Source organism: Conger conger, chromosome 2 (assembly GCF_963514075.1).
Source record: "Conger conger chromosome 2, fConCon1.1, whole genome shotgun sequence".
NCBI classification, from domain to species: domain Eukaryota; kingdom Metazoa; phylum Chordata; class Actinopteri; order Anguilliformes; family Congridae; genus Conger; species Conger conger.
Genome location: NC_083761.1, coordinates 82,631,852 through 82,646,710, shown reverse-complemented (window position 1 = coordinate 82,646,710; position 14,859 = coordinate 82,631,852). Strand labels below are relative to the sequence as shown.

At 48.6% G+C, this 14,859-nt stretch overlaps 1 protein-coding gene across 1 annotated transcript in view; it reads right to left on the bottom strand.

Annotated features, from left to right (window-relative positions):
* Nucleotides 1-10,410: 10,410 nt before the first annotated feature.
* LOC133122971 (Na(+)/H(+) exchange regulatory cofactor NHE-RF2-like) overlaps nucleotides 10,411-14,859 on the bottom strand; it is a 44,662-nt gene continuing 40,213 nt past the window's right edge. The window contains exons 4-7 of the mRNA XM_061233269.1: nucleotides 12,944-13,097; nucleotides 12,375-12,493; nucleotides 11,737-11,817; nucleotides 10,411-10,992 (exon numbers count right to left, since the gene is read on the bottom strand). Of these exons, the coding sequence (XP_061089253.1) occupies nucleotides 10,825-10,992; nucleotides 11,737-11,817; nucleotides 12,375-12,493; nucleotides 12,944-13,097 (522 nt within the window). The 3' untranslated portion in view covers nucleotides 10,411-10,824. The remainder of the gene's footprint in view (nucleotides 10,993-11,736; nucleotides 11,818-12,374; nucleotides 12,494-12,943; nucleotides 13,098-14,859) is intronic.

The following is a 14,859-nucleotide window of genomic DNA, read 5'->3' as shown; positions in this document are numbered from 1 at the left end:
GCTAGGCAGACTGGCCCGGTCCAGTCCCGGTCCAGTCCCGGTCCAGTCCCGGTCCAATCCCGGTCCCATTAGACTCCAGCTGCTCTCAGAGCTTGGCCCAGCTCTGGCCCGGATCTGACCCGAGATGAATATAACAAAAGGTGCCTAAAAAGTGCTTGTTACTTGGCAGTACCCTATAGGTACATGAAATAAAATTGTATCCCAAGCCAGCAATATGTCATTAATCTGTACCTTTTCTGCTTGGGGACCATACTCGTTTGTACCCAAAGAGAACATCACTGTTGGTTCAGGGGACATTTGGGAAATTTGATCCTTAAAAACGTACCTCCACTGTCCCTTTATTTGGGGCCCTTTGCATTAACCCAGAACCCCTGGTCCCCCCCCCCCCCCCCCCCCCCCATCCATGAGTCTGCATTCTGATTTACATTCCTGCTGAAAAATATAAACATATCATACACCATGGCACCTAAACACCCATTAGGGCATGAGTGATTAATCTATGAAGGGCTCGAGTTTTTATCTACAATGTGATCACTCAAGCGCTTAGGACTGTACTTCCCACGAGGGGCTTCAGTGCACTGGGCCCAGGTTCTGATTGGCGCTGCATTGGGCGTTTGCTCTGGATAAGAGCGTCTGTAAGGCCTGTGATGCAGTGATTCAGCACACAGGGGGGCTGTGTGTGTGTGAGTGTGTGTGTGTGTGCAGGGGGGCTGTGTGTGTGTGAGTGTGTGTGTGTGCAGGGGGGCTGTGTGTGTGCAGGGGGGCTGTGTGTGTGCAGGGGGCTGTGTGTGTGTGTGTGTGATGTGTGTGTGCAGGGGGGCTGTGTGTGTGTGTGTGTGTGTGTGTGTGTGTGTGCAGGGGGGCTGTGTGTGTGCAGGGGGGCTGTGTGTGTGCAGGGGGCTGTGTGTGTGTGTGTGTGTGTGCAGGGGGGCTGTGTGTGTGTGTGAGTGTGTGTGTGTGTGTGCAGGGGGTGTGTGTGTGCCCCTCCTCCTCACACGCAGAGCACCCTCTGTCCCTTCACCTAAACACTTGGGGTTCACGAGGCACCAGTCCCCTCAAGTGTTTAGGGCAGGAATATAAACATATGAACAACCCTTCTCTCTTTGTATGTGTGTGTGGGATTTTTGTGTGATTTTTCTGTTGTGATTTGATTGATTTTAAAGCTCTGAGAGTTTATTTGTGCTGAGTAATAAGAAATAAAAAAATGTTTGTTTCCTTTAAGTGGCTCCTCCCTCTCTCTCTCGTTGTCTCTGCACAAGTTTACCTGTTTTAAATTTTTTTAAATGTTTTATTATTTGTTTATATATTATTTACCTACCTATCTCCATATTATTTATGCTTGTACAGTACCTCCCCCTATTACTGATGTACATATTACTTAATCACCTATTTATTAGTATTACCTATGTTTCTGTCACTCCAACATTTCTCTGTCTATACTTGTATAAACATGTTACAGATAAAATATCTTTAATCTCTCTCTCTATCCCTCCCTCTCTCTCTCTCCCCCCTCTCCCTCTCTCTCTATCCCTCCTCTCTCCCTCTCTCTCTCCCCCTCTGCCTCTCTCTCTATCCCTCCTCTCTCTCTATCCCTCTCTCTCTCCCCCCTCTCCCTCTCTCTCTATCCCTCCTCTCTCTCCCTCTCTCTCTCCCCCTCTCCCTCTCTCTCTCTCTCTCCCTCTCTCTCTCTGTATGTGTGTTATTAGTCTTATCAGGCTGACATGGTGGAAGAGCTGTGTTGTGGTTGTGAGTTTCTCCAGTCCGTGAGTCACACACCCGCTCACACTAACAAAACACTCCCCGGTCTCCCTGGAAACGGAGATTCCCGCCACCTCCTCCTACGCGGGCCTCCAGGCTCCTCCTCCTTCACCAGCGGGGAGGGGGGTGGGCGGGCCGCGGGGCGGGGGGGGGGTTAGGGTGTGGCACTTACTGGAATGGCTGTGCGTACACTGAGAGGGGATATAAAGCCCTTCAGTACTTAGGTTTCCTTCCACACACACACACACACACACACTCATATACACACATATGCACTCGCACATACACACACACACTCATATACACACATATGCACGCACACTCACACACACACACACACACACACACACTCTCTCTCTCACACACACACACACACACACCCACACAAACATATACACTCACTCACATACACACACATATGTACTCTCACACACACACACACACACACACACACACATGCACACTCACACACACAAACACACACACACACATGCACTCTCTCTCTCTCTCACACACTCACACACACATACATACACACATATGCATTCACACACTCACATGCACACACACATGCACACTCACACACACAAACACACACACACACATGCTCTCTCTCTCTCTCTCTCTCTCTCTCTCTCTCTCACACACACACACACACACACACACACAATCTCACAAATATGCACACACTTTATGATGCGTAATGAATGTTCCAGGACACACATCCACCTGACTGATTTTGGGGGTGGATTTTAGAAGGCTTCTATCGCTGTGTTTGTGGACTGCATGGTGTGGAGAGAGCATTTATCTGTCATCCCCGTGAACAAACACACTCATAGAAATAATCTTAAGATAAACGTTCATATAGATACTGATAGTATACGCAAATATGTGTCAAGACATACATACTATATACATTACACACTGCAATTTATTATTTTTTTTTTACAATATAAGTGTAGCAGAAATACTGGGTTTGGGGTGGAAAGAACAAAGATGGGTGCAGTGTTTCTTTACATTTATTTTTATTTAGCCTTTAATTAAAGAGAACTTACCTGATTATGTAAGGACTAAAATTCAGACATATGTTTACAGTGTATATTTTCCCTTATCCTAAATGTCCAGATCTAACTTTTTTCCGCAATAAAGTGTTTTAAAAGCATTTGTGAACACAGCGTTTTCATAACTTTCAAAAACATAAAAAAAAAAAAAACGAAACATGATCTTGATTATTTGCATTGTTTGTACATTTAAATATGTGTGTTATATATAAATAAAGAAATTCATTACTAAATCGTCCTTTGTATTTGTCACCTCTAAAAAGGCATTCATCACTAGTACAAATAGTTTTGGTCACCTTAATTAAAGGACGTATTGGTAGAATAAATATCAAAGCAATAACATATAAAATCGTGTGAAGCGAAGTTTTTTCTGAACCCTCAACTTCAGAAAAATACTCTCCAGTGAAACTGGCAGTTCTACTTCTGTTCTGCTCCTCCTCACAGTGTCTCAAGCCATTGCGGCCTCTATCGCCATCTAGTGTCCATAAATATCCTGTGTCAAATGTCAACCTGATAAACTGACGTCTTTTCGTTATATCACATTGCCCAGAGAAAGAAAGTGTGAGTGTGAGTTGTGTGTGTGAGTGTGTGTTTGTGTGTGTGTGTGTGTGTGTGTGTGAGATTTGAGACTTATCATCCTGAGACCCTGAAACCTCAAACGAGGTCATTCTACACTATTTCTCTTCACATATTCTATTTTAAATGTCGAAATATTTTTGCTGCAGCAAAACGTTTTTGTCATCCAAACACTTGTATTATGTGAAAAGAAAAGAAAGTAAAATATTAAACCTTTTTTTTCCTGGGTCTCCGGAGGTTAAAATACATGTTAAAGATGTTGGGCCTTGAGCACACGCCGCCCACGGCTCGACAGGGATATCGGTGGGTGAGCCGCAATTTCAAACAGAAGAGCTGTCTGCGCAGTCGCTGAAAGAACGCCATCCCCATCCCGCCTCCCACGGCCCCTCACACCACGCGCAGGTTCATGGTAGGTTCACGCGCAGGTTCATGGTGAAGGCTTCGTTTCTGCGTCCGCGGGCAGATCCCGGGCTCCCTGTGGCTCGCTCTCAGTGCTAACGTTTCTGCGTCCGCGGGCAGATCCCCGGGCTCCCTGTGGCTCGCTCTCAGTGCTAACTTTTCTGCGTCCGCGGGCAGATCCCCGGACTCCCTGTGGCTCGCTCTCAGTGCTAACGTTTCTGCGTCCGCGGGCAGATCCCGGGCTCCCTGTGGCTCGCTCTCAGTGCTAACGTTTCTGCGTCTGCGGGCAGATCCCGGATCACTCTCAGTGCTAACGGGGAGGGAGGAAAATTCAGGAACATTCCATATATAGAATACTGGAAGCTATTATTGTTCCCGGGTTGGGCATGAAAATGTGAAATTAAATTATCTTTTATTTGTTTGGTGGTGGAATAATTCATGCATAAACATATGTAATAAAAAATACCCTTCGGGGCAAAAAAAGGTTTCCAATCAATCAATAACTGAATTAATAAAGTTGACCTCCAAGGTCGGGGGGGGGGGGGGGGGGGGGGGAAGAAATTTTGGGCGGCCTGTAGCGTAGTGGTTAAGGTAAAGGACTGGGACATGCCAGGTTGGTGGTTTGAATCCCGGTGTAGCCACAATAAGATCCGCACAGCCGTTGGGCCCTTGAGCAAGGCCCTTAACCCTGCATTGCTCCAGGGGAGGATTGTCTCCTGCTTAGTCTAGTCAACTGTACGTCGCTCTGGATAAGAGCGTCTGCCAAATGCCAATAATAATATTAATAATATATCTATAATAATAGGTACCATCCTCCACTGGCCTGTCAGTTGAGTCAGATGTGCGCTGTCAGGATGCTAGCCTGCTCATCAGGGTCATGGGGAAAATGCTGCAGCCACTGTTACAATGACCAGGTTGTGATGAGTTGTGGTGCATTTGTTTCAGGGTTTCAGTGTCTCTGAACAGCCAGAACAAACACAAAGAGCCAAATGCCAATAATGCCAATAATGTAATGTAATGAGTGTGTATTCCGAGCTGCTCGACTGATTCTGTGTTTTATACCCGCCCTGAAGGGTCTGCAGATTTTTACTACCTCACTGCAACATTTCAAAAGCAGGAACATTGCTTCAGTCTTGTTCTCAATGACTAAATTACTCATTTGAATTATTTTGGAATATTATTTTATTCATGCACCCATATAAAGGGAAATGAGAAAAGAAAAAAACAACTTGCACTCAACAATACAGTGACATTCAACGTACAAAAATGCTAGAACAAAATGATCTACTGGGTAAAAAAATACTGTTTAAATGAGCTAGGTCCCACTTCACATGAAATACTTTCTGGATGCATTTAAACATCTGGCCATTCCGCATTTCCTGGCTTCTGCTTCGGTTCAGCATTGGTGACCAATGTGACACATCAGGTGTACAACTCACTGTGCTTCTCTGTTCCAACCGCCCTGCAAAGTGACGCCATTAACAGCCAATCAGAACCCCAGAAACTCTTACCCGGCGTCCCCCAAGGTCAGTCCTTGGTCCGCTCCTCTTCTATCGCTATCAAATTTGGGCGGCCTGTAGCTTATTGGTTAAGGTACATGACTGGGACCTGCAAGGTCGGCGGTTCGATCCTCAGTGTAGCCCCAATAAGATCCACACAGCCGTTGGGGCCTTGAGCGAGGCCCTTAACCCTGCATTGTTCCAGGGGAGGATTGTCTCCTGCTTAGTCTAAAACAACTGTAAGTCGCTTTGGATAAAAGCGTCAGCCAAATGACATGTAATATAATGGAATGAAAATGTGAAATCTTGCTGCTAGCCTATCCAGGCAATAAAAAGGACAGCCCTGTTACACCTTCAGAAGATCATCAAAACTCATCAAAGATCATAAAGATCGCATGCAAACTCCTCCTCAAGTCTACATCTTTGGGCATGTGGCACCCCCCTCCCCCTGTTGTTCTTATTAATGTTAATTAGGCCTTATTCACATTATTTTTGAAATGTGAATTTTGTATTCCTGATATCACTGATGTTTTTGGGGGGGAGGGGGGGGGTGAGATAGGCTCAGGAGATAAGGGGTAAGGGCAGTCGTCTGAAGTCGGAGGGTTGCCGGTTCGATCCTCCGCCCAGGCGATGTCGAAGTGTCCCTGAGCAAGACACCTAACCCCCAAATGCTCCTGACGAGCTGGTTGGTGCCTTGCATGGCAGCGTGGGTGGTGTGAATGGGTGAATGAGAAGCATCAATTGTATGGCGCTTTGGATAAAGGCGCTATATAAATGCAGGCCATTTAGCATCGGTACATGGCTCTGAAGAGGAAAACCTCCATGATTGTAATGTGATATCATGTGATTCAGCAATGGAGTCAAGTGCTGAATCCCGTTGAATGTAACTTGAAAATATTTTAAAATCCAAGTTTTTACACCGGTCATTCCTGGTAATTAGTGTATCAATTATTTGTCTACGACACTTGTGTAAAAGAAGGTTTTTTTGTCACAGAGATGTCAGAACCGGCATCTCACTGGCACATTTGCATTCAATGGAATTTATACGTACAGAGTATATGGTTCAGTAAGGAATTTCACTCAAAGCAGACATGTACGCTAACCAGGAATCTAACGAACCCGTAACACTGTCAGACCAGAGCATTTTAAACTGAAAGGAGAAGAAAAGAGACAACACCTGAGTTAGCGTAGTGCATCCAGAGCTGATGTCACACTTTATTGAAAATAAGAACATAACATGGCCTTTCCTCTCATACGTACATCAGCCTAATACATGACTGAATGCTAAATAATATTCATACAGACATACACTGACAGAAAGGCTGAGCGTTCCTCCAGCCCTAGAAAATGACAGAAAATACATTGAAGACATTGGTAGAAATGGTTGGAAATCTAGCGAGATGTACAACATCAAGAGTCTAATAATAGCATTGATATGACTTCACCTTAACTACAATATTTATGCAGTAAATGAAGAAAGAGACAACCTTCAATTAAGAGCACCTCTACTACGATGCGTTTCACAGTTCCAGCTTTGCCGGACCAGTCTCTGCAATCTGAAGACAAAATGGCCGACGGTCACCTTCGCACCAGTCAGTGACAGACTCAGCTGTGCACTTCCCGAACTGCGAATCACTGCGTTGGAGAAAATGCAAATAAGTCCATAAAAATTCCCAATGAAAACACGTGATTTGCTGGACCGTGCTCGGCAAAAGGGCTTTTCCAGGAGCGTCCGAGCCAGGCTCTCCCAAACCTGGAGCTCTGTTGTGGCTTCGGACCCATCCCAGGATGATGGGGCCATTCCACAATGGGAGCATGTTTGGTTCACCCTGCAGTAGCCACAGCATTCTCGGGAAGATTGGGTCATACCACTACAGTGGGGGGAGGTTGGGATCATTCCACAGTTCGAATATGGGGTTTAGAGCGGACACTCTTAAGCCTTGTTTATGTTGACCATGACTGTGAAGTCTTTAATTAGTGCTAAACGTCTTAGAAGGATTTGAAGGAGTCTTGCGATAGGTGAGGTCTGTTTCTTCCGGACCATACCACCTTCTGAAGAAGCGGGGGGAGGGACACACCATCATTGGGCGAACATGTAGCCAGGTAATGCAGCCAGGTCTCAGCACCTGATGCAGGCCTGTTCAACCAGCCTTTTCGCCAAAACACTTGCCCAAACTCTTCACTTCAAACATGTAGCAACACTTAAAAAAATATTATTCAAAGCCATTAGATGTTAGATTCCCCTCGCCATCTTTTAAAACCTGAAATTCCTGAGCATCGCGATTCACCAGCCTGTGTGTTTTTATTGTAGACTCTTTTAACTGAAGTAGTAATTGAGTAAATATATTGGTAGCTGAGCTGTTGATGGAGGGTACTGGGTGACTGAGGGGAGGAGGGGTGAGGTTTTGGGAGGAGGGGTGAGGTTTTGGGAGGTGGGGTGAGGCTTTGGGTGGAGGGTTGAGGTTTTGGGAGGTGGGGTGAGGTTTTGGGAGGAGGGGCCCTGTTCTGTGATTCTTGGCCGCAGTATTGGCCGTTTCAGAGAGGAGCGTCTACTGGATTTCCTCCTAACTCCTCCTCCTAACATTCCCCTACCCGAGTCACTGGTGAGGTGACATCCTGCCTCATTAGCTACCTAAACAGTCTGCCATTTCTCCACCAGATCCATTACCGTAGGCACTCCCTCCCTCATCTCTCACCTCTCCCTCTCTCTCTCACACACTCACATCCTCTCTCCCTCTCTCAAATTCTATGACCACACTCACTCCCTCTCTCTCTCCTTGCCGTGACTCTTCTTTCAATAGCTCTTTGTCACACTCCGCTTTCTAACACCTCTCTATCTCTTCCCCCTTTCTCTTTCTATCAACTTCTCTGTCTCTCTTTCTCCCTCTCTCTCTTTGCCTCTCTCTCTCTCTCAGTTCAATTCAATGTGCTCTATTGGCATGAAATGCACATCGTACATATCACCAAGCAAGCAAGAAACATACTTAACAGTAGTATTCTCTCTTTCTCTTTCTCTCTCTCTCTCTCTCTCTCTCTCTCATCCTAGGCCACATGCTCTTGTTACGCATAACGGAGAGAGGGCACCTCTCTCTCCGCCTCTCTACTGGAGAGTGGGGTGGTGTAAAAATGATGTCGTGTGCTTTAACGCGCTAATACTGACAGGTGAGTGACAGGTGAGAGGTGGACTGAAGCGATGAGGCGGTTAAGCGCGGATATAATCTCGACCATGTCCGCCGCACTCTAGGGCAGGGGAGCACAGCTCCCGGTCCTGGAGGGCCAGTCCGGGGGCCGGTTTCTGTTTACTTTCATTTCTGACAGCTCTGCGGAAGGCACTGGTTCGCTCCCGCACTGGATCACAGCGAAACCTTTAGGACGCACCTGCAGCCTGTGACCGTAGCTGCTGCCGATCCAGATGACCGAGACGCAGCATGACTGAGCCGATTAAACGGTTGAGGTCGCCCCAAAATCCTGAAATGGCTCGGCCCTTGCCGTGCACCCTGGCACTAGGGGCACCGTGCGACCCAGCCTTCTTCTACCTCTCAGAATCCCCCGCAATGCTCTGCTCTGGCAGCCAGCGCACACATCCTGAGGAAGGGCTCACACCTCCGGTCCTGGAGGGCCGGCTCTATGAACTACGCTGGTTCACTCCTGAAATCTTTAGAACACACTTGCAGTCTGCGGCTGTGCCTGGGGACGATAGAAATATCACATCAAGACAGGATTGAGCTCATTAAATGATTGGCACAAAATCCTGAAACAGAATCGGCCCTTATCGCGAATCCAAATCCGGCCCGGGTTGACGAGGATGGAGGAAGAGGGGGTAACGGATGACGTGGATGGAGGAAGAGGGGGGTAACGGCTGACGTGGATGGAGGAAGAGGGGGTAACGGCTGACGTGGATGGAGGAAGAGGGGGTAACGGCTGACGTGGATGGAGGAAGAGGGGGGTAACGGCTGACGTGGATGGAGGAAGAGGGGGTAACGGCTGACGTGGATGGAGGAAGAGGGGGTAACGGATGACGAGGATGGAGGAAGAGGGGGTAACGGCTGACGTGGATGGAGGAAGAGGGGGGTAACGGCTGACGTGGATGGAGGAAGAGGGGGTAACGGATGACGTGGATGGAGGAAGAGGGGGTAACGGATGACGAGGATGGAGGAAGAGGGGGGTAACGGATGACGTGGATGGAGGAAGAGGGGGTAACGGCTGACGTGGATGGAGGAAGAGGGGGTAACGGCTGACGTGGATGGAGGAAGAGGGGGTAACGGCTGACGTGGATGGAGTAAGAGGGGGTAACGGCTGACGTGGATGGAGGAAGAGGGGGTAACGGCTGACGTGGATGGAGGAAGAGGGGGGTAACGGATGACGAGGATGGAGGAAGAGGGGGTAAAGAGAAGAGCAGCCCAGTCAAATGAGCAGATTGCTGGGGAAGACCCAGGCAGTGAGCCTCTCTGTGCTGACAGGATGTTTATAAATACCAGGCATAGCACAAACGGAGAGGGACAGCGAAGAGGCTTTTTATAATCACCGCGGTCCGGCCCATTCAATGGCGGTCTGTTCCCTGCTGTGTGCGTGTGTTTCGGGGCTGAAATGTATCGGTCAGGATGTGGGAATGGGGCTTTTTTTTTTTTTTTTACATCCGCAGGTTCAAAGGTCACTCTTCCGTTCCGTAGTCTGAAGTCACTGGCTTCAAAACCACATGTATCAATTTTTCTCTTCATTTCCTTTCTTTTCCTGAAAAATATCCGTCTCCTCTTTCTTTGAAATAGTCTCTTGAGGAGGGGTGGAGAGGGTATTGTGTCAGAGGCAGCGGTGGGGGCCAGGTTTGGAGAAGGGGGGGGGGGGATTTGTGAGTTAATATGAAGTGTTCAGAAGTTGCTGAAGATGTGGTACTTCTTGCTCCAGTTCTTAGTGGGGGACAGGGGCAGTTTTGGCGTTTGGGCGTTGTGAGTGGGGGGCGATCATATAAAAGTTCAGAAGTTGCTAAAGATCTGGTGCTTCTGGCTCCAGTCCATGGCGGGGGACAGGGGCAGGGTTGAGGGTGGGGTTTGGGGGTTTGGGGGTTTGGGGTGGGGTTTAGGGTGGGGTTTGGGGGTGTTGTGAGAGGGATGGTATGGAGGTCTCAGAAGTTGTTGAAGATCTGGTGCTTCTGGCTCCAGTCCATGGTGGTGGTGGGGGGGGGCAGGGGCAGGGGCAAGGTTGAGGGTGGGGTTTGGGGTTTGGTTGGGGTGTGGGGGTGTTGTGAGAGGGGCAGATGGTATGGAGGTCTCAGAAGTTGTTGAAGATCTGGTGCTTCTGGTAGGGACAGGGGCAGGGACAGGGGCAGGGGCAGGGTTGAGGGTGGGGTTTGGGGTTTGGTTTGGGGTGTGGGGGGGGTGTGAGTGGGGCAGGTGGTACAGGGGTCTCAGAAGTTGCTGAAGATCTGGTGCTTCTGGTAGGGACAGGGGCAGGGGCAGGGGCAGGGTTGAGGGTGGGGTTTGGGGTTTGGTTTGGGGTGTGGGGGGGGTGTGAGTGGGGCAGGTGGTACAGGGGTCTCAGAAGTTGCTGAAGATCTGGTGCTTCTGGCTCCAGTCCATGGCGGGGGCCCTCTTCCTGGTGCGCAGGCCCAGGGCCTTCTCTTTGGCCTCGGCCGCCGTGCTGCTCAGGAGCAGCCCCCCCTCCACCACCCCCTCCCCCCGCGACCGCCCGTCTGCCGTCTCCACCTGCAGACACACACACACTCAGTAAACACACACGCACACACACACACACACACTCAGTAAACACACACACACACACACTCAGTAAACACACACACACACACACACACACACTCACTCAGTAAACACACACGCACACACTCACACACTCAGTAAACACACACACACACACACACTCAGTAATCACACACACACACACACACACACACACTCAGTAAACACACACACACACACTCAGTAAACACACACTCACTCACACACACAGTAAACACACACACACACTCAGTAAACACACACACACACACTCACACACTCAGTAAACACACACACACACTCAGTAAACACACACACACACACTCAGTAAACACACACACACACACTCAGTAATCACACACACACACACACACACTCAGTAAACACACACACACACTCAGTAAACACACACACACACACACACACTCAGTAAACACACACACACACAGCCCGTTCAGATACACACAGTAATGACACACACACACACACACACACACTCAGTAAACACACACACAAACACACACACTCAGTAAACACACACACTCAGTAAACACACACTCACACACACAGTAAACACACACACACACAGTAAACATACAGTAATCATACACACACACACACACAGTAAACACACACACAGCCCATTCAGATACACACAGTAATGACACACACATAAGCATGCACACACACACACACACACACACACACACACACCTGTGTGTCTGTGTCGGGGATCTGGGCGGATATCCGGGGGGATGGGGTGGTTCGTCTCAGCATCTCTTCCACAGTTGAACCCTGAGACAGGAACACACACACACACACACACATACTGAGACCTGCTCTAACCTTCTGAGGACACACACACTTTTACAGTAATGTCACACACATGCCAACCTTCACAGCACATATAGACACATACACACCCAGTACAAACAGCCACACACATCAACGTCCACTGGACACACATAGTATGTCCACAGTAACTTACATATATACTGTAAATTCAAATCATACTTAGACACAAACATGCATATACCAACTTTATTACGACACACATAACACATGCAGATGCACAAACACACAAACAACACAAAAACACACACATGAATGATCACATATATACCTACACACTCACATGCCCACCTGCTTTGTCTCTCACCAACACATGTAAACACACACACACACACAAACACACACACACACACACACACACACACACACACACACACACACAAACACACACACACAAACACACACACACACAAACACACACACACAAACACACACAAGCACACACACACACACAAACACACACACAAACACACACAAACACACACAAACCGGTTCTTCACCTGTGAACTTGTATCTGGGCTCCTCCTGTCTGGCAGGGAGGTCTGCATGGAACGCTGTCCTGGCTTGCCATTGGTCTGGGGCTGAGTGGAGCCGTTTCTCATTGGCTGAGAAATGACGTCTGTCAGAATGGAGCAAAATGACAACACAGTCAAGGGTGGCCTAGTAGCTAAGGGACATGACTGGGACCTGGAACCTCTGTGGGGGTGAGGGGGGGGTTCTACCTTTAGTGAGGCTCTCTGTGGGGGTGAGGGTTCTACCTTTAGCGAAGCTCTCTGTGGGGGTGAGGGGGGGGTTCTACCTTTAGTGAGACTTTCTGTGGGGGTGAGGGTTCTACCTTTAGTGAGGCTCTCTGTGGGGGTGAGGGTTCTACCTTTAGTGAGGCTCTCTGTGGGGGTGAGGGTTCTACCTTTAGTGTGGCTCTCCATGGGGGTGACGGGGGGGTTCTACCTTTAGTGTGGCTCTCCATGGGGGTGACGGGGGGGTTCTACCTTTAGTGTGGCTCTCCATGGGGGTGACGGGGGGTTCTACCTTTAGTGTGGCGCTCCATGGGGGTGACGGGGGGTTCTACCTTTAGTGTGGCTCTCCGTGGGGGTGACCCCCAGCCTCTTGAAGTGCTCGTCAGTTTCGGGGTCCACCACCAGCAGACGCGTCTCCTGCCCCCCGCCCCGGATGAACGCCACCACCTCGGAGTGCCGGAGGTTCTCGATGTTTACGCTGTTCACCTGCAGGAAAAAAAAATACAATTCTCTTAAAGGCCCACACGCATATTTTCAAATCATCCCGGAGCTTTGGATTTGCATTCCATACTGACCCAAGCAAAACAATTTTGATGGAAGTATTAATTGTTTGGGGGGCTGCTATTGCTATTGTTCCGAGCTGTCTGTAAAACGATTACCCGCATTATATGACATCACAATTAAACAATGTTAACACCTCTGTCTGACCACAGGAGGTGGAGGTGGAGGAGGAATTGGGCACTGGGGACTTTTCAATGAACCTACGTCACTGCTCTTTACGAGCGTTTTGTGGGTGTTTTAGATACTAAAACCAGGAAGAGAGCGCTGATGCCTGTGCACCTTTAAAGGACAATGGAGAAAGTACACAAATCATCACCCCTGTAGATGATAATACACCACCCAGAGCATGACAAACATACGGCCCTGCTGTATAAGCTACACTCGTTACTCGTTGGGCCTAAAAATTTTTAATTTTAAGTTTATGAAATGAAATGAAGCAATATTTGACAGATATTAGTATGACGACTAACGTAAGGCACAAAGTTATGCATACAAAAAAGATCCCACGAATTTTCCCCTGAAAGCAAACATTCACCACCAACACAATAGGCAACAGCAGAATGACAAGCGTAGTTACACAAGCTCACCAGCAGATGGTGCTCTGCGCCAATCCATAAGGACGGTTCTCACAGCTCTCAGTAGCCGGCAGGTCGGAGACCCGTTGTCTGCACTGAGGCCAGGGCTGCACGTGCAGCTTTAACCGTGGTATCATCTTTTTTTTTACGACCACTTGTATGTTTGGGGTCAAATTGAGCCCGACAATTTAAATAGACACACAACTAGTGAATTTTCACAGTCTCATTATCTCCAAATACACTTGCCTTTTAGCCATAAATATGAAAAATCTGTGAGAAACATCTCATTTTAGAGCCTGGATAGGGTAAGTGAAAGTTTGACACCTGTATTGGAAGGTGCCAACAGACCGATCCACAAAGGAATCTGAGATGCAAATGAAAATGGTGGTATATTTTCTTAAATGCTAGACAGTTACAAAAGGGTAAAAAAATAACCCCACACAGCACCTTTGTGCGCAAAGTTGGCACGTGACTTGTCAAAACACATGTTTACATAATCGTGATGAGAATAAGGCTTTTAAGAGACGCCAAATTGACCCCCGGACGTAATATGAAGGTTAATTCCCACGCCGCTGTCTGTCATCAGCGGCTTCCGTTAAGCTCCCCAGGCAAACAAACAAAATGGCAGCAGGAGGCTCCACGGGAGCAGGGGAGCGTGAGGTTCATCTGAACAGCCACTCAAAAGACCCCTCCAGCACCTCGCCCTCAGAGCCTCACCCCCCCCCCCCCCCCCCTTTAGAGGTGACTCCACTCATCTGTTCCCTAGCAACACGGTGGCGGTGGAGAAGTCCTGGGGAGGCGTGAGGAGGAGGTGGAGAGAGAGAGAGAGAGAGAGAGGGAGAGAGGGGGAGGGAGGGAGAGAGAGAGACGGAGAGAGAGAGACAGAGAGAGAGAGAGAGACAGAGACAGAGAGAGACGGAGAGAGAGAGAGAGAGAGAGAGGCTTTCCCACATCTCCTCACAGAACAGACACGCACGTGCCGGAGCAGAATCGCTCGCCGAAACGCAGCCCAGAGGCCTACAGCGGTGAGGGGGGAGAGGCCGATCGCACGGGAGACTCTGAGGCTCTGAGGCTGTTCACATGGGAGACTCTGAGGTCATTCACACAGGAGG